The sequence below is a fragment of the Danio rerio genome, chromosome 14, assembly GCF_052040795.2.
Source record: "Danio rerio strain M-AB ecotype USA chromosome 14, GRCz13ab, whole genome shotgun sequence".
NCBI lineage: Eukaryota > Metazoa > Chordata > Actinopteri > Cypriniformes > Danionidae > Danio > Danio rerio.
The window spans coordinates 55,813,437-55,840,000 of NC_141034.1; the positions used below are offsets into that span (position 1 = coordinate 55,813,437).

Here is a 26,564-nt window from a genome sequence, read left to right on the forward strand (position 1 = left end):
GTTTTGAGCTGAAACGTTACAGACACATTCTGAAGACACTAAACACTCATAATAAATCTTGAGGTAAAGGGTGTAAAATAGGCGCCCTTTAAATTTAATGTCTACTCTTTTGCTAAAACACTTCTGCAGGTACTTTTAGCATAATAAAATACACCCTTTACTGTAGTAAGAAACGAGGGTTGTCCACTGAGTAAACACCTATGAAATACTGCACACTAATGAGGGAAAACCTGCATATTCACTGAGTTTCTGATGAAGATCAGCTTGTTTCTTCATGCACAGTGAGTTAAAATGAGATATAATACTTTATTTTAGAGGTTTAGCGAAAGCGGTTTACTTTTTGACACAACGGTGTTTACAGAATTATTAAATAACAGGAGGGTTTAATGCATTATTATTAGCTTTTCGGGGGTTAAATACATAATTATGTGTGTCTGGCAAGGTGGCGCGCCCACCGAGCGCGTGCGTCAGGCACCCACGTGACGCGTGACGTACAGCTAGAGTCCTACTAAAAGAAAATCCAACAGGGAAAACCTGCGGCTTCTTGCGACCTGACGCCCAAATCCACAAACTTTTTGAAGTTTGGCTTAATCTCTGTTTCTCACAGTCCGTCACAGACAGAAGACAGAAGGCTGAGATGTCTGCCGACCAGAAGGAGGTAAATCCGCTGCTTAACAAACTTATTTATGGGAAAACCGGTAGAAAGTGGGCTTTAAAGGAGCCCGTCGCGTTTAACTTGCACAGAATTCAAATATACCGCAAATAACGTTAATGCTAACTGTCAAAAGCTGCTACGCTAGCGAAAATTCCTCACTGTTTTCAAGCTGAGTGTATTTAAAGGTATTATAGATTATAATATTGTCTGATAATAGTTTATTAATGCATTGGTTACTTTTTTAAAACATGTATTCACTAATAACTGCATGGAATTTAGTAATACATGGAAATAAATTAGGACTAACGTTAATGCTAAGTTATTAAAAGCTGCCAAACTAGCAAAAAATCCTTATCGTATATAATTTGTATATTTAATGGTATTATATATTTAAATATTGTTTTATAATAGTTTATTTTGGTTTATTGTTAATATATACATTTAATAATAATTGCTTGGAATTTAGTATTACATTGAAACATATGAGAAGTAACGTTAATGCCAAGTTATTATAAACTGTCATACCAGCGAAAATTCCTTAAATTGAGTATTTCTAGATTGTAATATTGTCTGATCATAGTTTAATAATGCATTGGATACGTTTTTAAAACACTTAGTAATACATGGAAATTAACGAGAACTAACGTTAATGGTTAGACTTAAAAGCTGCCATGATAACTTTAGACAAAATTCCTTATATTAAATTTGTGTATTTAAACACATTTTGGAGTGTAAGATTGTCTGATAATTGTTTAACTCATTGGTTACTTTTTTAAAGCATGTATTTTAGTAATATATGGAAATAAACGAAAACTAACATTAATGGTTGCACTTAAAACGAAAATGTATATAGAAAATGTATTATAAACATAATATTTTTTGATAATAGCTCAATAAGGCATTGTTTACTTTTTAAAAACCTGTATTTAGTAATGCTTTACTTGGTTAATACACTGAAATGTGGTTTGGAATCTAATCTGGGCTAAATATATGCTCTCTGTTCTGCTGAAATAGTTTTAAAGACTATTTGTAGCCTAAGTCACTATTGTTATTAACAGTGTTAAAAGCACTTACAGATTGCGATTAAGGTTCATATAAATTACACAGAGTTTACGTATAGTTTGTAGGTCAATATTTAGCAGCATGTTCTTCACAAAGCAGATTTATTTCTGCACTCGCATGAACCCCACTGTCAGAAATGAGCTCATGTTGCTTGAACACTCCAGTGCTTTCATGCCAAATGATGTGCTTTTTCAGCTTCATCAGATATATTATTGTGTTTCTAACTCACCCGGTGGGGTCGAAACATCAAACTAACAAAGGGAAAGTTATTAAATTCACAAAGTGCGATTGTAAATAATTGATCTATACTAATCATATATGTTTTATATTAATTGATTGGTCATAAACATTTAAAAAAGCATGCTCAGTTATTGTTTGACCACAGGCTTTAAAAACATGTTGTATATTACATACACCTGCAGTGTTTTTGTCATACTGACCATATGTTATTTGCACAGTGCAATAAAAAGGAGCATTCAGAATGCGTAATGTCTTCTAAACTACACTTTTACCACAGGGCAAAGCTGTCACAAATGAAACGCATGCGAGAGGAATGTTCATTTGGCCGCCCACCCTTACAACCTGTCTTTTTTCTGGCATTTTATGGCTTTAAATGTTGCATGTAGAGCCAGGGAATGTGAGGTAGTAGATGTTTTCTCTCTCTCTCTCCCCCTCTCCGTGACTCGTGGGTGTTGGGCTGAAATAGTTTGGTGTAGTTTTACATTCCTTATATAGCCTGTGGAGTAAGAGAGACGTGGAGCGAAGCCGTGTGGCAGGGAAGGAGGGGTGGGAGATCAGCTTTGCCAGCAGGGAGAACGTCAGGCTGTGCCAGATTTCCACTTGGGTTTTCTGGAGGTTTGGGTGACAAGTGATCTAAGGTATGTCCTGTAATTGGGATTTCACATTTGTTCATTTACGCTGCCAAAAATGCTTTTCCTACTTGGATTTTGTGTCTTGTTTCTAATCCAAATATTTACAAATTCTTAAATCAAGAAGTTTTTCTAGACAAGCAAAAAATAGTGTCTTTTTAAAAAGAAATAATATGCCAAAATGAAGTAAGCTTTTCTGTAAAAAAAAAAAGCAAAATAATCTGCCAATGGGGTAAGCTAAATAAACTTATCTCAAAAGGAAAAACACGATTATTTTGCTTTCACAATTAGCAGATTAATTTGATTGTTTTAAGGATAATGCGTGTCATTTTGACTCATTATTTCTGAAAACAAGACTATTTTTGCTTGTCTAGAAAATCCCTCTTTATTTAAGAATCGTGAAGGGTTGTTGCGATACCATTAATTCACATTAAGATACTATCTCAGCTGAAGTATTGTGATACCAACCCTGTAAAACCCAACAGTCAACTTTATCAAATGAAATGAGTGTAGTTCACTGAATTTCCTGGACGTTAATTCTACTTATTTGAAAAGAGTTTTGAACTCCATGTTGAGGGTAATAAGTTAAATGCCTCATTACTTCAACTTAAAGGTTCAAAGTACTCATCGATTAGTTTTTTTAGCTCAAATAGTTTGTTGAAATCTGTTTCCTCAAAGGGTTTGAGTTGCCTTAACTTATTAGGTTTTACAGTACTCAGTTGTCTTGAGTTCTCTTCGTTTATTGGGTTTTTACTGTTCCTCAAATTGCTTCATTTACCCAAATAGGTCGAGTTCACAGCATTTATTAGGATTAGTTTTTAAACTTAAAAGGTTTGTTGCAATCGGTTTCCTCAAATGGTTTGCATGACCTCAACTTTTTGGTGTTTACAGTGAAGTAGTATTGTGATACTGTCAACTCAAATCTATGAAATAAAGAAAATTGTCCAAAATACTATATTGTAAATGAGGGCTGTCCTGTCGCATGCAGTTGTGTGCATGAACTAAGCCTCATAAACGAGCAGAGCACACACTAAAGTCATCTTAATCTGAGCGCTTTAATGGTCATATACATGCCAATTTGTCAATGCAGTTTTTACTGATTATTCATATTAACCCCTTATTTATGTAATAAACAAATGAGTTAAGAATCAAAAGACAAGTGAAAAAAAAACATAAATCACAACCGTACTGCTCTTAAAGAGACAGCGTGCAATATTCCTGCTGCCGACTGTTTTTATCATTAATCAAACAGCAAAAGGAGAAAATCACTCACTGCTCTTGACTGAAGGACTGCTGGAGCTATAATTAAAGTGTTTTTCTTACAGTGAAGATGCTTAAATCACAGTTTTTTCCTTTTATTTTTATTCTATTGCGTTTATTTCCCTTTCCTTATTTACAGGTAGGAACAGGGCTCGAAATTGCAACCATTTTGGTCGCATATGCACCCAAAATTTCATCTATGCGACCTCAAAATATATTTGGGAGCATTTCTGCGAGTGGTAAAAATTGTTGTGTGCGACCAGTTTTTACTGCAAAATGTTCACCACATGCGCGGATTCGGGAGACATTCACGCAGAATGCATCTCTAAGCTCTTTGTCTGCACTTGAAACGTGAAACGCAGCGCTCAGGAATGGTTTAAAACAGTTGTCATGTCAACTTGCTGCAGTAAACAAACCCAAGTCCGTAATGCTTGCCCCGCCTTCATGCTCTTCTTATTGGCCCACCACTGCTCTAGCACTGAACGCGAATGATTGGTTAATATCAGCTGTCAATCACTCAGTGCATTCTGGCTTCGGATGACAGAGAGAGCTACTACCGTGAAAACCTGTAAAGCGCTGAAGATGAGAATGAAGATAACACTGACAGATTTAGTTTTAGAAACCATGACATCTAAAGTTACAAATAATGACACATCTTACTAGTGATCATGTGCTGAATGTTAGTCCACCATCTACACTTTTCCAAGAGTAGAAGATTTCCAGTGGCTTCAAGTCCGCCATGAAAAGTCTGTGGGATGGAATTTTCAGGTAACTGTTCGCCACATCTAGCACGAGAGCCTCTGTTTAATCCTTCATATAATCGCCAGATGCTGTCCGCCGTGCAAGTGGCAGATGTCAAATTACACCACGTACACTATCGCAAACGGGCTTGCACTGAGTAAACTTACATCGCTACTCCTAAAAAGACAGATATTGCTATTAACATGTATGCATATAATAAGGTACAGTATATGTCAAAAGCATCAGTGCAATATCAGACAGCACTTGTGAGAACAGCACAGTTATACCGTTAACAGATTCATTCAAGCAGTGTGTACAGGGCCGGTGAGCGCTCCGTGCTTTGGTCCCTCAGTTATGTTATAAAATGTATTTTCTTGTGATAACGGGATTTCGTTGAGACATATTTTCCTCATGCTTGCATATATATAATATTTATTTATTTATTTGTATTGTTTGCTTGTTAGTTTGATTAGTGTTGATTTCAAATACAATAAATATGTTTGTATAAAACTTGTAGTAATGGTGCTCATAATTGGTGGGTGCGACTAAATTTTGACTGATGCGCCTAACTTTTTAAAGTTAGGAGCACCGGTGCTACCAAGCAAAAAAGTTCATTTCGAGCCCTGGGTAGGAAAATAACTATATAACTTCAACTTGTATATAAGTTGAAGTCAGTATTATTAGCTGCCCTTTATATTTTTCTCCCAATTTCTGTTTAATGGAAAGATTTTTTTTCAACCCATTTTTAGACATAATAGTTATAACTTATTTCTAATAACTGATTTCTTTTATTTCTTTTTTCTTTGCCATGATGACAGCACATTATATTTGACTAGATATTCTTCAAGATTCTAGCATTCAGCTTAAAGTGACATTCAAAGGCTTAATTAGGGTAATTAGGCAAATCATTGTATAGCAGTAGTTTCTTCTGCAGACAATCAAAAAATGTATTGCTTAAGGGGGCTAATAATATTGACCTTAAAATAGATTTCGAAATATTTAAACCTGCTTTTGTCCTAGCCAAAATAAAACAAATATTATTGGAAGTACTGTAAAAATTCCTGAATCATTTGGGAAATATTTATAAAAAAAAAATCACAGGAGGGCGAATAATTTTGACTTCAACTGTATATAGTTTTGAATGATCGGGATAACAATCATGACCAAAATAATCGTGATTTATGATTTTCCCATAATCAAGCAGCCCTATTGTACATGTTATAATAAACCTATTTAATTGAAATTATGATTCCCTTATTTTTTAAAAAAGTGTTTGCACATCACTTCACCTAAAATAGATTGGTTCTTTTTGTTTATTTTGTAGATAACTGACCAACAAAAAATACATTAAAATAAAGATGCAATTATACTGAATGAAATTCGTTACAAAAAAGTAAATTAGGCTAAATGAAGGGGTCAAAAAGTTTTAATGTTTTCTGTTGCTCTTTTGCTTCATCTATTGTTTTATTTATTTATTTTTAGTCTTATGCAAGAATCCAAAGTAATTCAAAATTTCACTTTGTGAGTTTTTTTTTTTTTTTTTTTTAGTAGATTGTTGCAATTGTTGTATCTACTAAATCATATTGACAGGAACAGAAATGAACTAATTCAGATGTGCGTTTGAACTGAAGCATCAGAAAACGTGCAATAAGCTACCATAAAAGGTGTGAATTCTACACATTTTTGCAACCTTAAAGTGCTCCACAGTAGGGCTGGACGATAAAAGTGGTATTTATTGATATTTATTGACCGAACACCATTGTCAATATCAATTAAAAATAAGTTTTATCGATACTGACAAAATATCAATATTTTTTTGTTTTTGACTATTAAAACTATTTTCCTTCTATAGTAATGTTGGTAAATTTAAAAAAGTGTTTAAAAAAAATCCTAATATTCCTAAATGGATTATAAAGAAAACATCCATCATACAATAAACAAATAATGAATTAAAGAAAGATATTATAACAAATAAATTAATTGACAACTCGGCTTAAAAAATATTCAATAATTATCGATATCCATTGATATGAAATGTGATTGTGATCATTTTTTTTTTCCAATATTGCCCAGCCTTACTCCACAGACTATTTAAATAGAATGGTCTGTTGTTGCACAAGCGTGTAAGCTTTTTAGTGACTTTTCCACATGTTATGCATTGTAGACAGAGCGTTAATGACAAACTACAGTGGCACTGCCAGTAGTTTGGAGCCATAGTATCATGATACTACTTTAGTACCCGTAAACCGCACAACCCCAATTTGGAGTAAGAAAAGCATTTTATTTAATTTTTTTTTGCAGTGTAGCAGATGCTTTTATCCAAAATGAGGATAAACAAAGCACTTCAAATTAACATTATGCTTTAAATTTATGTAATGTAATGTGTATTTATATAGCGCATTTATTGTGTATGGCCATACGCCCAAAGTGCTTTACAATCATGAGGGGGGTCTCTCCACACCACCACCAGTGTGCAGCATCCACTTGGATGATGCGACGGCAGCCACAGGACAACGGTGCCAGTGTGCTCACCACACACCAGCTATTGGTGGAGTGTAGAGACAGTGATGAAGCCAATTCGATGGATGGGGATGATTGGGTTAGGCCATGATCACAAGGGCGGATTGAGGGACTTTAGCCAGGACACCGGGGTTACACCCCTACTCTTTTACCAGAAGTGACATGGGATTTTTAATGACCACAGAGAGTCAGAACCTTGGTTTAACGTCTCATCTGAAAGACGGTGCCCACTGACAGTATAGTGTCCCCTTCACTTTTACTGGGGCATTAGGACTCACGCAGACCACAGGTTGAGCGCCCCCTGCTGGCCTCTCTAACACCACTTCCAACAGCAACCTTGTGTTCCCATGTGGTCTCCCATCCAGCTACTGACCAGGCTCAGCCCTGCTTAGCTTCAGTGAGTAACCACTCTTGGGCTGCAGGGTGATATGGCTGTGGTTGTGGCTGTGGTTTAAGTTACTAATTCTACAAGTCTATTGTACTATAATTATTTGGGATTTGCTGTAGAGTTCAGAGAGTATACATCTATGGAAAGGAGGAATTGTGATGTTTTTTGTGGACTTTTGCTTGGTTTTAAAAGCGTAGTTCACCCAAAAATGAACATCTACTCTATTTACTCTGCCTCAAGTATTTACAGAAGACTCTTTATTCTGCTGAATACAGAAGATATTTTGATGAAATCTGTAAACCTGTAGCCACTCGCTTCCTTAGTGTGAAAAACATTGAAGTTAATAGTGCTCAACAGAAGAAAGTCATAAAGAGTAAAGTCATAAAGAACTGATGTTTCACACTAGTAACGGGAGAGTAAATTATGACAGAATTTACATTTTTGTGTGAACTATACCTTTTTAAGTTTTATGTCATATCAGCTGTTCTTGTAACGTGATCAATGTGGTGATGCAATGTTGTGCTGAAGGTGCCAAGGACATTTTAAATTAATCTTATTATTTATCGGTTTATTAATGGATAAGTGTTTAGTCAAGTGAATGAGCTATTGTAAATATAGCTGATGTGTGCACTCCTGACATGTAGATTTTATTCACATTGTGGGCAATTCGGGTTAACTTTAATTTTAAAATTATTATACAATTCCATTTAGAAGTAAGGATTTGCAATGCTGTAAAAGTATTCATTTGAAAAATATGTATTATTATTATTATTAGCCATTATCTTTGTCAGATGACTGAGATTTGCAATGTGAAGTAATAGCATGCTGCAAAGTAGTCCTTTTAAAATATTTTTATTTTTATTGTTATTATTATTATTTGCCAGTATGTTTCAGTCAGTTAAATTAAATAAGAAAACCCCTTAAAATATTCATATTTTCTTGCTGAAATGTATTATGTAGATTTAATTTATTGCAATGCAATTATGCCTTTTGCATTAACTCATGTTAAAGTATATTATAAAGTAAAATCAAATATTTGCAAAATAAATTAATATAAAACAGCCAAATTAATAATAATAATTATTATTATTATTATTATTAGCCTATCTTTAAAATATTTCTTTACAATTATTAGTATATTAACTTGAAGACTTTATTCATTGTAATTAAATGTGGCCTTTTGCAGTATAATTAATTTTTAAGGATTATAAAATTCCAAGTAGAATCAATGTTGTGCAAAGTGAATAAATATCACTGTCAGTTTTATAAGCATTTTATAATAATAATAATAATATTAATAATAATAATAATAATAATTATTATTATTTTTATTTGTATAAACTTTTATATAATTTATTTGGTAAATATATAAAAAATAAACTGAACATTTTAATTTGATTATCCTTTTAATGCATTGGTAATTAATAAATTATTAGTTTCAGTGAAGGGAATGAGCTGTTTGTTCATTCCTGTAAACTATTAATATTTCCATGATGAAATATTGATTTTATGTATTGTAATTTAATTTAGCCTTTTGGATTAACTAATTTAAAATCATTTTAAAGTTCCAGAAATAATCAGATTTTTGCAATGTGAATTAATGGCACAGTTAAAGTGATTAAAAAAAATATTATTTTTATATTATATTATTTTTACATGTTTTTTTATTTATTTTATAGTTAAGTTAAAATAATTTCTGAGCAAAAAATCAGGCTGAAACAGATTTTATTAATTGCAATTAATTTGGTTTCACTTATTTAAAATTATAATAAATGTACCAGGTATAGTCAATGTTGTGCCGTGTGAATTGATATCACTGTAAAGTTAATAAATGTGTGTGTGTGTGTGTGTGTGTGTGCGTGAGCATTTTCTGTGAAAAAGGAGGAATTGTTTTGGGGTTTCACTCTGCTTGTCCTTGGCATTCAGTTTTCTGTAATGTTAGTAGCTGACTGTTCTTGTACCAACCTGTAACATAATCAGCACAGTGATGCAATGTTGTGCTGAAGGTGCCAAGGTGGATTATTTTAGTGTTTGACGAATACCGTAACATGCACTAGCTATTGAATTAATGCTGTCATCAAGCTTAAGCGCGTCATTGCGCTTTATACTACATACAGCCACTATAAAGTGCTGTAAATCCATCTGTAGTTTATTAAATGTGCTGCCTTCTCATAATTTATTGCATTTTCACTGGTGGATTTGATGGAGTGTAGATAATGTGTGCTTTTATTGTGCATCACCGACCATTCATTTGCAAATCTGCATGAAATGGAAATATGTAGGTGCTTTTTTTCTGTCTCCTACCTGGTAATTAATTGAAATAAGCCAGTTCTTGAATGTCAGTCTGAATGTTGCTCTATAACCACGAACATTCATCATGCAGAAATGGATTTTCAACTGATTTCAGTGCTGCCAATTGTGTTAACTTGATATTTAAACATGTACTGAATTTAATATGCCTTAGCTGATTATTATTAGCAGGATATTAATATAGTTTACATTTATGTTCAACTGAGGTTTGCTGAATTGCTTTTTGTATACATGTGTATATTGTGGCATGTGTATAGAGGTGCCATTTTTTTGTGTGCATTACTTTAAATGTACAGAAGTGGTTTTATATGCATTGGAAGTATATTATACTAACTTTTTGTAGAAAAAAAATGAGAACAAAAAGTCTCTCAAAAATGTGTGAACTATAAATGTCATTAACAGATACATTTACATACAAATAGTTCACTCTTATTTTGATATATTAAAGTATAAAAAGGAATAAGAGATCATGCAAAATATTGCGTTTTGATATGTGATGTACATTAATTGATGAAATGTATGGCAAACAATTAATACATATTTTCTACAATTAATACATATTTATTCATTTCAGTAAATTAATCTTATTTAAATATGCCTGTTTTTTTATCTGAAAACTATTATTACATTGACATTTTAGTGTGGTGTGTGTTAATCATTGTAAAAATATGAAGCAATTTTTTTGCAAAAAAAAAAAATAATAAAAAATAGTATAATATGATTTTAAAAAGTAGTAATATTAAGTGCGACATTCTAATAAACAAAAAAAATAATAATAATAATTATAAAATTGTTTAAGTCATAAATTTTTTTTTTTTTTACCAAGGTGGCCAGATTTCTGAAAAGCAAACTGGCAGTGTTTTCTACTTTAGTGGTCAAAATAACAATTCTGACTTGTATATGAGTAAAAATGGGAACAATGCATTTTGCATATTTTTATAAGCATTAAAACAGCAGCAGTTGGTGACAAGACCACAACAATTGCTAAACAGGGCCATCTTTGACTCGTATGTTTATGCTTTGATATACAGTTGAAGACAAAATTGTTATTATTTATTATTAATTTATATAATATTATTAATTTTCAAATCTTCCCAAGTGATGTTTAACAGTGCAAGGACATTTTTCTGAGTATTTCCTAACTTTGTATTCTGGATTGGGATGTCCTGATCAGGTTTTTTTGCTCTTGAGTTTGAGTCATTTAACTGAGTATCTGCCGATACTGAAACCTGATCCGATACTTCAATAATACAACAAAAAAAGTATAAAGAAAAGCCAAGAAACAGATCCAGGAGGAATTCCTTATTTCTTATTTACTGCAATTCTCCTTATTTTAAGATTTAACAAACAGAGCACTTCTGTGGGAAAGCTTGAACAATTAAGTAATAAATAACATAAATTCTTCACTTTTAGACTTCAGTGCAACAGAAAATATAAAAATATTCTAATATAAAAACAAACAGCATCTCAACTTAAAATACCCATACAGGAGGCAATCCCAAGTTTACATATCACACAGTTTGCTTTGGCAATGTTGTCAGCATCATTATAATGCCTCCAGACCGCTTCAAGCTGCTTCTGTGTTCTACTTTGCTGGCATTTAACCAATAGCGTCTCTGCAACAAAGTGATGTCATGCGGCACACGTTGCTGTTTCTGTGTGAAGTCAAGAAAGAGGTCGAGCTCTGTGTCACCGCATAACTGAACATGTGTTAAGAAATAATGCGTGTGTATTTATATAGTCCTAATTGGGAAGTAATGTCCGATTCTGATTAAGTCTGAAATAGGCATGGGCCGGTATAAGATTCAGACGGTTTGATAACCTTGCATAAAAATATCACAGATTCACAGTATTGTGATTAATGCTCTAATATATGCTCTTTTTAAATGTCTGGGTAAAAAAACGAAAACATTTTTCCCCTTTGAACAAATTATAATTTGTTTTGAGGAACATTTAGAATATTTTGGAACAGTAAACATTATTGAATTGTTGAATTATTAACTTTTTTTTTGATTATTGTTTGATTTTTGTTACAATTTATTTTTTGATATTTTTTCTTGTGGATATACTGTTGTCCTAAAAAACAAAAACAAAAAAATTTAAATAAAAAAGTGTAGGCATACCTTAGAAACGGTATTGCAGAAAGTTTAGATGGTTTTAAAACCTTTCTTTTTCCAAATCGCGGTATACCTTGAAAACAGTTATCGTCCCATACCTAGTCTGAAGCGGTGTGACCGGACTGATTTCAGATCACGTGATCGGATCAAGACATCCCTAAATCTGGATTAAGTCTAATTTGTTGGATAGAAAAAAATTGATGGAATGTAGATAGATATAAATAACTGAATATTAGTGTCTTGTGGAACAACAAGTAATATTATTTTAACATTATTTAAAGACTAAATAAATGAGTTATTAGTGGGCCATATTGAATTTTACACAGATTGTTTTAGCAATACATTTTGTAGAGTAATATATATATATATATATATATATATATATATATATATATATATATATATATATATATATATATATATATATATATATATATATATATATATATTTTTTTTTTTAAATTATTATTCTTTTTTTTGTAGGTGTATTTTGAGAGACTTTTGTTCACCAAACAAGTGGTTTTATTGGATTTGCGTTGTAAACCTTAATTAAGTTAAAGTTGTTACTGTTTATCTCATGTTTCAAGTTTAATTACTACAGTCTCAAAATCATTTCTCTTAAATCCAGACTTTATTTACAAAATTCTATGCAAAAATTGCTGAAAATAGTTCCATATTCTGTCCGGCTCTGCTTGTTAGAAATTTTTTATTAAAACTCCTATTTTTAACAATTGTGTTAAAAAATAAAAATCTTCTCTTTGTTAAAGTCACTTGGGAAATAGTTGAAGAAGACTTTTATTTTGGAGATTGCGGTCTAATAATGTTGTCTTCAACCGTAATTAATATAACAGTTGAGTGAGTCTTCAGTCCAGAAGGTTTTTGGGTTTAATTGGCGAGCAGTCAGACATCAACAGCATACCAGACACGCTTCTTTTCACGTATGTGGCTCTGGAATGTTTGCTTTCAGCCTTGTTAAGAGCCCAGAATCCCCAACAATATTATTACAGCGTGATGAAATGTATAACCTGTGTTTGTTTTTTCTTCCAGGCCATGAATATATATTGTGTAACACTCAACGGACCTGCACCCTGGGGTTTTCGGCTTCAGGGAGGCAAGGACTTCAACACTCCTCTGACCGTGTCCAGGGTAAGTGTCCTCCATTTTGGATCTGGCGATGGAAGAGTTTGTTTCACAGCTCGGGCTGCTTATAAATGATGTCGCATTTGTTCTCTTGACAGTTTCAGTTTGGCTGTGTTTACGCTGAGTCTTAATGCACAGCTCTGGGTCTGATTTAATTAATCTGCATAGAAACCTTCCTAAAAGTGAGCATAAACCAGAAAGTGGTTATTTATTTGTGATCACGGCTCATGAAGATTGAAAGTGGTTCAATTAAGGCAACATTTACATCTGCGCAAGTTCTTCCGTCAAATGAGCTTTTTATAGATAACTTTATATTTTGCACCTGTAACGAGGAGACTGACACGGAGGGATCCATTATGCAGTATTTATTGATCAAGCTCTTACTCAAACACACAATATGCACCCAAGTGCAAACACACATCAACAATAGTCTGAAAGGTTTCAAGACTGGCGGTAAACAGACACAGAGGGATTTACCAGGCATGGGTCAAAGGCAGGCTGCGTGTATCAAAGTCCGTGTATCAGGCTTGGGTCGTGGGCAGGCAGAAGGCAAAGCAGAGTCAGAAACAGGCTGGAGTTGTACACGAGAGATCAGGCAGGAAATAACGCTCCGTAATGCTGGCCGGGGCTAAACAAGACTTCGCACTGACTGAGTGTTTGTGTGCGGCTTATAAAGGATACGTGGGTCGTTAACTAGATTCAGGACAGGTGTGTGCACAATCAGCGTAAGTGGATGATGTAATGCTAGAAGTCCGGAGATGGCGGCCTCTGCTGGCCAGGGAGGGGAGTGACTGGGACCGAGTCGGTGACAGCACTCTGGTTTTGTGCTTACGCCACGTTTATAAAGTATACCCCTGTACCCGTATTTACACAACATCTGATCTCCCCATTGAGTGTTCTCCTAAATAGCAGTACGTTTTAACTCAGAGTTTTCTCTTTAAACTGTTAATAAAGCTGCTGAGTTCAACTTTTACTAAGGATTATAGAGTAGTCTGAAGCCAGGGGTGTCCAAACTTGATCCTGGAGGGCCGGTGTCCTGCATAGTATAGCTCCAACTTGCTTCAACACACACGCGTTTCTAATATTGACCTTATTCTAAAATGCGGAAGTGTGCCTGTTTTCGCGATTGTCTTAGAACTTCAGATTCAGTCGCCTATGGGAGAAATGACTAGGAATAATAAACGGCAGAAAACGGTCAAACTACTTGCTCTACAAACAAATGTTTGCAAGATTATACAGACCAAGTCAGGGCTCAACAATAAGGACTGCCCGCTGGCCCGGGGCCAGTGTGCAAGACGCTCGGGACAGTATACAGAATGGTTACTGGCCCGATCGGGGCTAGTGCTGCCTTGTTACTAAAATTTTATTTAGTTGCGACTGTCAATTGCATGATTTCATGCCCAGACGTGTTTCAGAACTTGTTTGCCCAGTAAGCGTGGTTCGTGCGGCTAATATGATTATTATGTTGATGGCTCAAGCAAGAACAAGAAGTGAAATGCATTTTAAAGCTAGATTTACAAATAAATGAAAAATCAAAATGTTGACACTATTATAGACTGATGTAATGAGCCGGTTTATAAAATTAGGAATTTTGGTTGGTTGTAAACAAAAAAAAAAAAAACATAAAATTGTCAACTAAATAATTCAACTAAACCACACATTAAACCATTCACTTTATTTAATCTAATCAGTATTGTATTTAAATTAAATCATTTTTAAATTGTCAGTTGTATTTAAAGAAAAGTTATGCTAAATAACTAAATGGCTAACTTTTTTGGTGGGGCCAGATAAAATTTTGGCAGGGCAAGTAAAAATCTGAACCACTTGCCCAATCGGGCCGGTAGAAAAAAATCCCTAGCGTTGAACCCTGCAAGTAGAATAATATAACAAGAAAATATCAAATTGCAACATCAAGCAGCATAATGAGCAGTTTTTAATGTCTAAAAATGAATGGAAGTGAATGAGACCGGAAGTCTCAAGCCAAAAAGACCCAAATGGCAGCGCCCGCTCGTCAGCTGAGAATAAGGTCAATACCTAAAGAGCTTGATTAGCTGGTTCAGGTGTGTTCAATTAAGGTTGGAAGTAAAATATGCAGGACACCGGCCCTCCAGGACAAAGTTTGGACACCCCTGTCTTAAGCTGAGAGTGAGGGCGGGGTTGAGCTCGTTGTTTTGAAAACTAAAATGTCAAATAATTGTCGTTAACTTAAAATAAAAAAGAAAATGAGAGTTAAAAAAAAAAAAACTAGAACTAACTGAAACTGTTTTGTGTACACAAAGAGCTTAGAATGACCAAGATGCGACACTCAATAGAACGTTCCATTGCAACAGCAGCGCCCAGCAACAGCCCCGGATTCCGCCATTTTGGAGTGAAAGTGATCGGCCGTCCATTGGATCTAATTACTGTCGCGATGGCAAGCAGCTGCTTTGTTTTTTATTTATATATTTAAAACGCATTAAATGTTTGGAGTTTTATTCCAAAATGGCCGCCGCGCCCTCTACTGGCTGTTTCCCAAATTACACTAGAGTGTCGCCTCTTGTTCATTCTAAGCTCTTTGGTGTACATACAAAACTAACTGAAACAAACTAAAATTATAGCAAAAACCTCCTTCATTTTCATCTTTGTAAATGTATTTGATACATAATCTTACTGTACGCCTTTTAGAAGTAAATATAATTCGCAATTCAGGTGTTTGACCCGTACGGCGCCTCAGAGTCTGTAGTCCTGCTGCCATTGGCAAGATCGAGCCAGTTCTCCTCCAGTCATCCTCGCTGTTGCTCCCGCAACAAAAACAACTAGTGGACATGACAGCAGCATGGTGACGGCATTACATACACACTTAAAACTATTACTTTAACACATTTGTGCTGTGTTTCTGTATCGCGGTCGCGAACAAATGTAACCGGATCTTCTAAGTGAACCGGTTGAGCTAGTTCACCAAATTGAACTGAATTATTTGAAAGTATTCGCGTCTCCAGTAAGCACTTATCCACAAACTACTTCATCTGAATGTGCGCGTCTGGTGTGTGATTATTTTCAACTTTCACCCATGTCGCGGTGCTGAACAGCACATCCGGTGTGTGATGCCTTTAATACCCCCCTCTCACTATAAATAATCCAATTTATACTCTCATTCAGTTATTAGAACAGTAACGTTACACTGAGATCATATTTGAGAAGCGGAGAACGGATAATACTGCTCGTATTATCCATATATAACGACTAAAAACTCAACTATTTAGTCTCCACTTCACTTCCTAATCTGCAATTGCCTCTCTGAATATACCACTAACTATACTCCCAAAAAAAAAAAAAAAAAAAAAAAAAAAAAAAAAAAATATATATATATATATATATATATATATATATATATATATATTTTTTTTTTTTTTACTAATACTTTCCTTCTTAGACTTTACAGACCTGAAACTTGCCTATAGCACTTATTCATTGTTGCTCTTAGTTGTGTAAATTGCTTCCTTGTCCTCATTTGTAAGTCGCTTTGGATAAAGGCGTCTGCTAAGTGACTAAATGCAAATGTAAATGCTCGTGCATGATTCAGTGAACCAAACACAAACAGTACATGTCAGCTCGCTGTGACTGAACCAAACTTGAACAACTGCAGCGCGGGTAAACCGAGGGCTTAATGAGAGGATCTGGTGAAAAACGTAAGTTTATTTCATAAAAGAAAATCGTAATGGAATTTAAAGAAGTGAATCATGATTTAGTTGGGTTGCAAAACTTTACTGCAAGACATTTTTCAGATCATGGTGATGTTTTAACTGACTGAAATAACTGTTACTGACTACACGAGTCCTGACATCCGCGTTAAAGATCTGAACTTCCCATCACTACTGTGCATCTAACCTCAGAGCAGCCTTGCACACATATTGTACTTAAGGCTGCTATCTTGTGGGCTGTTGTATGTGAGTTTGAGGATGGGTAGACAGTAGATGGTAGATGAAAGTGTTCTTTCTGAATTTTTATTGTACAATATTTATTTTGTTGAATCTTGCAGCTAACAAATATCTTTATTTAGAAAAAACTAATACTGAAACTAATAAAAACTAAACTAAAACTAAGTCATTTCAAAATATAGGAACTAATAAAAACTAGTAGTTTGAAAACAAAAAGTCAAAACGATATAAAAACTAATGAAATCCAAAACTATTATTAAACTTGGTTCAGAACAGAATCAAAAAAAGGATATTTGTGTGTGTTTACATGTGTGCAAATTCCGATCTATTGTCAGACATGGTGTAAATGCAGGTTTTGACTAATAAGCGAGACATTTGGCAGACTTCAATTGGGTAACATGAAGCCATCACTCACTCAAGGTGTTTTCATCCCCATAATGAGCATTTTTCAGTCCTGCGCACGCAGAAAGACATCAAACACAACCCCAAAAGGAAATGCATTACAGTTAACGAGAACAGTGTGCTCCGTGAGCTCCATTTCAACACATGCATTCCTTCAGAAACATGTCACCGCTTGATATCAACCCCATTAGAAATGTTCTGTTTCAGTGTCCTCACAAGGATATGTTGTGCTTTGTTTAGCTTCCAGCATGCGTTGTTCACCACTGAATCCTGCTTTACAGACACTTCTGATGGAGCATATTGAACAGATCCGCTCCAGACGCTCAATTTCCACTCCATATATGAGCAGTGTTGTTTGTAGTATACACGACGTCAGCTCTGATGGCGGCGGCTGCTTAAAGGTCATTGCATGTATACCAATACCATAGGGGATAATAATGTGGTCTCGGTTTGGATAAGGGTGATGCATGTATTTTTTGTTGTTACAATGCATTTGACTCTATATGCCTTAAGGAAGCTTTGTATAGGAGAAACAACAAGCATTGTTTGGTAAAAATGCACATGCTTTGTGTGTTTGTCACTAAATTATTCGCCAACTGTGATTGCAAAATTAAAATTAATCATGGTTTTATTAAAGTATACAATGATTATGCTAAATTTGTAGCCTATAGTGTTTATTTTGGAAGATTGATTCATTATTTGTATAACAGCAGTTGTCCTACCATGGTTAAACTATAGAAAAACCATAGGAGTTTGTGGTTAACATTGTTAAAATATAATAGTCATACGTCTTCATTTATTTTGTATTTGTATTAAAACGGTGTATATTTTTGTAAGGGTTTGTTCCATTGATACCAACATGCTTTTCCCAAAATCAGAACAGACTTTAGGGCTGCACAATATATGGTTTTAGCATTGATATCGCAATGCATCTGCAATCGTCACATCGCAAAGATATGCAATGTCCAGTCTGAATTATAGTTTAGCAGGAGCTACAGAATTGTATTTAATCACTGTGTTTATATGGTTTATACAAAAAAGTCTTGCTTTTTTATCTTGTTTATAGTCCAAATATTTATTTAGCGAAAAGGAAATTATTTCATTTACCCCACTGGCAGATAATTTCCTTAAAACAAGCCAAAAACTCTTATTTTTCTCTTATTTATTCTGATGGTGAAAACGAAACATATAATATAAATATAAATATTTTTACTCGATCAAAGAATTTTTAGACTAGAAACAAGACAAAGTAATAAAATCTTTTTTTTTGCATTGTGATTATTCAGTTTCTGTAAACATACTGTTAGACTCCCCAGAAAATGGTCAAATAGGGCTATTCAAACCATCTTCTGAAACTGTATTCATATCGCGATATTTATCGCAGAAAATAAAATATCGCAATATCAGATTTTTCCAATATCGTGCAGCCCTGAAAGACATTTATTTATTCATTCATTTAATTTAATTTAACTTTAAAACATCTTAGTAAAAGTGTAGTTATAGTAAATTTGTTGTGTTTTATTGATTTTGATATGTTGATTAATCCTTGGTATTTTGCGGTTATCATGGTTACAATACAATAGCTATGTTTTTATTGCAATTTCATTTTTTGTAACATTGTACTATATTCTTGTAATAGTATAGTGTAAATGTAGTAAATTTGTAATGTTATTTAATTTTTTTATTTCAACAATTTATTTGAAATTTGTTACTATAGCAATTCCTTGATAATTTTTGCTTACCATAGTTAAAATACAATAATCATGTTTTTATTATAATCATTTTATTATTCTTTTATTCATAGTAACACTATTCTAATTTGTTTTTGTAATAGCTTGTTCCTTTATTATCAGCTTTTTCCCCAAATCATAACAAAGATTATGTTGTTGTTAATGTTATTGTGCGCCATTGTCATCTAACACTGACCACAACATATCACATTTGCAACTCTGTCACCTATTAGTAAAGGTATAAACTAATAAATCATTCATACGTTAATTGTTTTCATGATAATCTGATATTTTAGGTGAAACATACTTCAAATTAATTCAAAATCTCCTTGTTTTCCTTGGTCAGATGCTGCTTACTAATCTTGTTGCTTTTGACTTTGCTGCCTGCTCATTCTGCCTCTGGACTGCATTGCTCATTCTTCCTCTGCATTTCTTGGCCCTTTATTGGCTGCTTGCAGCTATATTCATCATTATTATTACATTTAAAATATTAAAAGTAAAGTGTTATTGAAATTTCTGACATCATTAACAGTGTTTCCTCTAGGATTTTTTCCAGACTTTTACACAGATCTTCCAACTACCTATGTTGTTATTTCAATGACCGATGTCGTGAGCGCAGTATTGCAAGTCAAAATCGCATCCATGTAATATGAGCATGCAAATCTCTTTGCTTGTGCGCCGATTTTTTTTTCTGTTTGTGCACACAACTTCTTGCACGCCCTCAAATATACACTGCTCAAGCACAGATTTTCTTGTGCGCTCAAATAAACGCTACTGAACATTTGGTACGTTTATGTAACAAGTTTGTCTCCAACATTTTTTAGATTTGCTAGGGATATTTTATGAATGTCTCCAATAGACCTACAGAGCAGCATTGATGCGTCCTCCAGCAAGATAAAGTCATTGGCTGCGCCCGAAACCGCATACTTCCATACTATACAGTACGCTAAAATCAGTATGCGAGCCGAGTAGTATGTCCGAATTCATAGAATTCGAAAATCAGTAGGCGAGAAGTACCCGGATTACTTCCGGCGAGATTCTAAAGTGCGCATCCCATGCACGCTGCGCTATCCCATAATGCCCTGTGAGAGAATTCATGAATGGAAGTGAGGAGACGCAACTGACGCAGGTAGGTCACGTGACCATGACAAAATGGCGGATGTAGTGCGTCCGAATTCCATTCATACTTTTCACATTCATACTGTATAGAACGTACTTTTCTAATGGCCGAGTAGTATGTTTAAATTCAAATACAGTACCTACTGAGTAGTAGGCGGTTTCGGACGCAGCCATTGTATGCAAAACCACAGACCTTTATCTATAAATAAAGTACAGTTATGGAAACCGTGTTCATCTTAACTGAAAGCTATGTCGTGTTTGCTGGCCTCACGCATCATGCACCTCTCAGTCAGTCAGCCAGCATGTAATCTTAAAGGGTTTAATGAGGGGTGCCCAAACTCAGTCCTGGAGAACCGGTGTCCTGCAAAGTTTAGTTCCAGCCTCAATCGGAAACACTGGGTCTAGCTAATCAAACTCTTACTAGGCTTTCTAGAAACATCCTTGCAGGTGTGTTGAGGTAAATTGGAGCTAAAATCAGGACACTGGCCCTCCAGGACGAAGTTTAGACACCCCTGGGTTAAACAAATAATGCACAGCACTACTACGATTGCAGAAAGGTTTGCTTTTTTATAGTGCACTTGCATTTTAAAGCGTTTTGGTGCGATTCTTTTTTTTTTTTATTTATTTTATATATATATATATATATATATATATATATATATATATATATATATATATATATATATATATATATATATATATATATTATTATTTATTTATTATTATTATTATTATTTATTATTATTAGTATTATTATAACACGGCATAAAAAATAACAGCCACAACTGAAGATGTTAAATGAGGAGCTGTAATGTAGCCATGGCGGGAATGAATTTTGGTGTAACGCCCTGCCATGATAGAATTAATGTTGGGTCTATGGAAACAATGATTAAATATTAAAATATTTTAAGTAAATATTGAGTGTTTATTATATTTCAACATATGTATGCAAAGTGTTTTTATTTTTATTATCTGATCTCAATACTGGCATTTACATATCAAGGGAAAAACATCAACTAGTCTTTCTGCATTGTTAGCTGCTCTAGCATGACGTGTTGATCATTTTCCCCTGTCAGGCGAGTATGACCTGCCGCCGTGTACATCTGTTTAGCCCTCAGACATCTGTCGGCATTGATGACTTGCTCTGACACTCCCTTAAAAGTCTGCTTCTGCCGAAATGGTGACTTCATCCATCCGTCAGTGTAGTAAAGCCGCCCCGCTGCTGCTCCAGATGTTGTGTAATACAGGAGCGTGTCTGTGCGTGTCGTTCTTAACCTGATTTAGCTTCCCATAAACTCAGTGCAGGGTCTCGGGTTTATGAAGAATGATTTCATTACAGGACTGAACAGATCTCCTCACGCTAGAGCAAACATGGCATATAAAGGTGACAGATTTTTGATTTTATTATTTTCTTGCGGGGCATGGAGGAACCACTTCAGGATTGCTTTATAGAAATGGAGAACTGATAAAAGTGATAAGTCCATCTAGATGAGTGGCTTTATTTGCTTGATTTCACTAGCTTCAGATCAAGGCAGAGTTGGCGGTCACACTATTTGATGGTCCTTTGGTGAATTTAAGTTACATTGCCTCTACATGCCAACTAATTCTCATTAGATTATAAGTAGAGCGCTAGGTTGGGGGGTTAGTGTAAGTTGACATGTACTTGCAAAGTTTCTTATAGTCAGTTAAATGTTTGTTGAAGGAGCAGAATCAGCAGATATTAAACAGAAATTCTACTAAGGGTGCTCTCACACCTGCCTTATTTAGTTAGATTGAATCGCACTAGAGTTCGTTTCCCCTTTTGTTGTGGTTCGTTTAGGCAGGTGAGAATGCAGCAATCGTACTCGAGTGCGCACCAAAAGCGGACCACATAAGCGTACCGAGACCTGCTTGAAGAGGTGGTCTCGCTACGCTTTCAAATGAACCCTGGAGCCGTTCGTTTGTGGTGAGAAGATGATTCGTACTAAAACGGGTCCAACCGCAAAAAGTACTGCGCGTTTTGGACCAATTCAGCTGCCGTAGGCCGATGCGCTGTGCATTATGGGATATGGAGGAAAAATATTTGTTGACAGCGCTTTACCAACAGAGAGAGAGAGAGAGAGAGAGAGAGAGAGGGGAAAACATTACCTGATGGATCGTTGGTAATATTTCCACAAGATGAGCATGTCGCAGTTTAGCTAAATTAATTCACCCTTCCTCCTGAAGTGACGAGCGATGCATTAAACACTGTTTTCCAGCCGCGGCCGCGCTTCATTTTCGTAATGTATAATCTGTCTAAAGCAGGGATACAATCAGCCAGCGCAGTCGTGCCTCCAGAGTAAAAGGTTTTGTTTACCTGCGGGAGTTCACTGGCATTTTCCCGCACGTGAATTCTGACCAATCAATAAGCAGTTTAGGAAATATCTTCAACAACATCTGGCCAATGAGAGATGTGGATTTTGTCAGATGACTGCATTTTGGTTCGTTTCAACTGGTTCGGACCAAAGCCAGCAGTGTGGTGTGAAAATGACCCTAAGACGGCAGAAGATGCAACAATGTATCATTTATTACCCTTGGTGCAGACCAAATGAAGCGAACTACAGACGTGAAAGCACCCTAATACTCAAATGCAGCATCAAAATAAAGTGTTACAGAGTTGGTTTATGGAAGGAGGAGGAGCTTACAGACCTTCAAATTATTGCAAAATGGTTCTTATATTAAACATGTATTCTGAGAATATTGTGATGATTTTCTGACATTGAATGCATTTAAACCAGTAAACAGCTGCTCCACAATAACCGTCTAGTTTTGTCGCTAGGGTTGCCTTTTTTTTTGTTGTCGATAAACTGACCATCAACAAACATTCACCGCTGCTGCCCATATGGATGTTCATGTTACAGTTTATTCTACCAAAATGCCAGTAAGAAGCTGCGTCCCAAATGGCACACTATACACCATGCACTCATGTACTTATGCACTTACACACTCAACAGGATCGTATATGTATGTAGTGTCAACCCAAATGGCACACTGTTTTTTTTACTAAGCGCAAATTCAAACCGTTTCCCTGATGACATTCAAGGTTGCCAAATCAGTGAAATAAACGACCGAATTATCAAATAATACCTGCCGTGAGGGTAACTGCATTCACCTGTAGACATCCAAAACATACTGTTCACTCAATTAATACAAACCAGTGCAATATGCACATTTCTGATTAGTCTTGCCCTAATTTGCATGTCATGTTATTATCCAAATATTCTCTGAGCAATAAAAAGTTTTATAAAAAATGTTGTTCTTTCTATATATGCTGTCAATTACAGTTCTTCAGAATATGTATATTTTTATATTACAAAATCATAATGAGGCTAGGGCGAAGCAGTGGCGCAGTAGGTAGTGCTAGAAGGTCGCTGGTTCAAGCCTCGGCTCAGTTGGAGTTTCTGTGTGGAGTTTGCATGTTCTCCCTGTGGTCGCATGGGTTTTCTCCGGTTTCCCCCACCGTCCAAAGACATGTGGTGAAGGTGAATTGGGTAGGCTAAATTGTCCGTAGTGTGTGTGTGTGTGTGGATGTTTTCCAGAGATGGGTTGCGGCTTTAAGGGTAAAAACTTGCTGGATAAGTTGGCGGTTCATTCCGCTGTGGCAACCTCGGATTAATAAAGGGACTAAGCCGACAAGAAAATAAATGAATGAATAAAGAGGCTATATTATAGAAAATCTAAACCCCCAGGTTACACTTACCAAAACACATTGGAATTGGCATATGCAATAAAAAAAATAATTATTACAAACATTTTAGTTTCCATTTGTCGGCCAAGTGCATACAGAATTTTTAGTTTTCTTGCGGCCCACAATTTCCATTTCAGTTCATGGCTAATGTAATAATAAGCATTTCTCTTTCTGCTTTATGGAACTCTTCAGAAATATCTATTCCATCATGAAGCATCGCTATCAGCATTGAAATGAATATGCAGGTTTAACACATCAGTAAAGTAAACACCTTGACAGACGTGAAAATGAATTTTGCTCGGGAATGTTTCCGCCTGACGGTGTGTGTGTGTGTGTGTGTGTGTGTGTGTGTGTGTGTGTGTGTGTGTGTGTGTGTGTGTGTGTGTGTGTGTGTTCAGAGACGTGATGGAGTCATTAGTGTGACAGCAGTGACTCATTAGGTGTGTTTGCTCTGTCGCCGGAGTTTACTCTCTGCTGTTAAAGCTGATCTGTTGGTCTGATATGAAGGATGATGATTCATTCATCTTGACAGAAGGCTACGCCCTCTTACTGAACTGTGGAGTTATGCAGTGTTAAATCATGCTGGGCCCAAACAGGTTATAATGAACATATGTGCCATCCACAGGATCTAAAGCGGAGTAATCTGAAGCTGTGTTTCCTTTTGAGTCTTTCTCAGCGAGGGATTGAAGAGATGAAAGAGTAGAGTATTATGAGATACGGTTGTAGTCTGAATTATTAGACACCCATATATATTTTATTCCCAATTTCTGTTTAAAGGAAATTAAAATATTTCCAAGCATAATAGTTTTAATAACTAGTTTCTAATAGCTGATTTTCTTTTCTCTTTGCCATGATGACAGCACATGATATTTGACTAGATATTCTTCAAGACACCAGTATTCACAGGGCTCGAAATTAACTTTTTTACTTGGTCCTACCGGTCCTTCCAACTTAAAAAATTTAGGAGCACCAGAAGAAATTTAGGAGCACCACCAAAAATGAATGAGCACCGCTGCAAATTGTATTTTAAGGGATTTATTATATTTAAAAAACAATATTTAATTAGGACTAAGAAAAAAAAACAGAAACAACCAAGTAACTAATGCTGTGATGACTTTATATTTGTGCAATAATTCCTAAATGAATGTCTAATGATTATAAGAGACGATGATGACAATAATACTAACAATGAACTACATTTCTCATTATCATGCTGCCTTGAATGTGTTTGAGTGTGTTATCTGCTATAAAAAGTCTGTTACTTTATGAAAAATAAATCGAAGGTTTGCATCAAACAAAAATGAAGCATTGCAGTTCGAAATGTTTATTTAGCATTATTGTTTTTTTTTTCTTTCATTTTTATGCCAAGAACAAATTACATTATTTATACAGAAAATGTTTATTTTTCATACATACCCACTTTAACAAACCCTAAATACACTGGCTAAAGAACGAAAAAAAAAAAATAAATAAATAAATAATTAAAAAAAATTTAAAATTTTTTTTACGAAAAGTAATTATTAAAAAATAAATGAATAAATAAAAAAATTGTAAAAAAGGGCTGCCAAATCTTTTTAAAATAAAATAAATACATACATACATACATACATACATACATGCATACATACATACATGCATACATACATACATACATGCATACATACATACATGCATACATACATAAACAAATAAATAAATAAATAAATAAATAAATGCATATAGAAATAGAGTGACAACATTAATGGGTGATTCAGCCAGGGATAAGGCTGTGCTATCTTACAATGGTAAGTTAACATAGAAGAAGCTTGAGATTCTGGACAGAGAAAGAAAGGACAAAGGGATTACAGAAAAAAGATTCCAGTTACATGCAAGACAGTCACATTGCATTATTGTTTTTATATGCGTGTCAATTTAATAAATACTATTTCTGCTACAAAACATGAAAGCTTAAAAATAATTCATTCAATTTAGGGCTGAAAGCTGCAAAGCAGTCATCAGTAATTAAATGGTAAAATGATATACATCTCAAGAAAGAACGGACAAAAGAAAGGAAGAAAAGTCTCACTTTTAAAAGTTTTGGTTACGGTTTTGCGCTGGTTTTCATTTTTCTGTGTTCGTGGAAATCAGGCGAGTCAGCCGACCCAATATTTGTGGGGGGCAGAGCTGGATTATTGTGATGACCACTGGTGCAATACTGATCTTTGTAATAATCCGCATCAGTTTGAACTTACTAAAGGTGAGCTTCTTTGGTACATTAGATTAGATTGTACATTTAGCGGACATTTGCGCTGAACACGCAGTGAATGCAACGCATCGATATTCGGTGTACCTTTCACTCTTCAGCCGTTTGCATTAACCGCAGTCACAAAAGCTCCCTGTCATCTGACAGCGGAAAGTCTTGAGTGATTGACAGCTAATATATGAATAATATCGCGGCAGGGAGGAGCGATTCAGCACGTTTTTAGAAAAAAAACAAAAAAAAAACAGGTCGCACTACAACCATTATATGCAGTCGCACACATGCTCCCAAGTATATTATGAGGTCGCAAAGCTTGAATTTCAGGTGCATATGCAACCAAAATGGTCGCAACTTTGAGCCCTGATTCAGCTTAAAGTGACATTTGAAGG

General features: G+C 34.9%; 3 protein-coding genes across 6 annotated transcripts in view; 2 read left to right on the forward strand and 1 right to left on the reverse strand.

Moving 5' to 3' along the window:
- rnf44 (ring finger protein 44) overlaps positions 1 to 26,564 on the forward strand; it is a 325,815-nt gene that overhangs the window by 126,122 nt on the left and 173,129 nt on the right. The window lies entirely within an intron of this gene.
- unc5a (unc-5 netrin receptor A) overlaps positions 1 to 26,564 on the reverse strand; it is a 716,311-nt gene that overhangs the window by 26,789 nt on the left and 662,958 nt on the right. The window lies entirely within an intron of this gene.
- Positions 527 to 26,564, forward strand: part of pdlim7 (PDZ and LIM domain 7) — a 114,408-nt gene continuing 88,370 nt past the window's right edge. For both annotated transcript variants that reach the window (NM_200840.2, NM_001328701.2), the window contains 2 exon segments: positions 527 to 658; positions 12,970 to 13,068. In NM_200840.2, coding sequence (NP_957134.2) covers positions 638 to 658; positions 12,970 to 13,068 — 120 coding nt within the window. In that variant the 5' untranslated portion in view covers positions 527 to 637.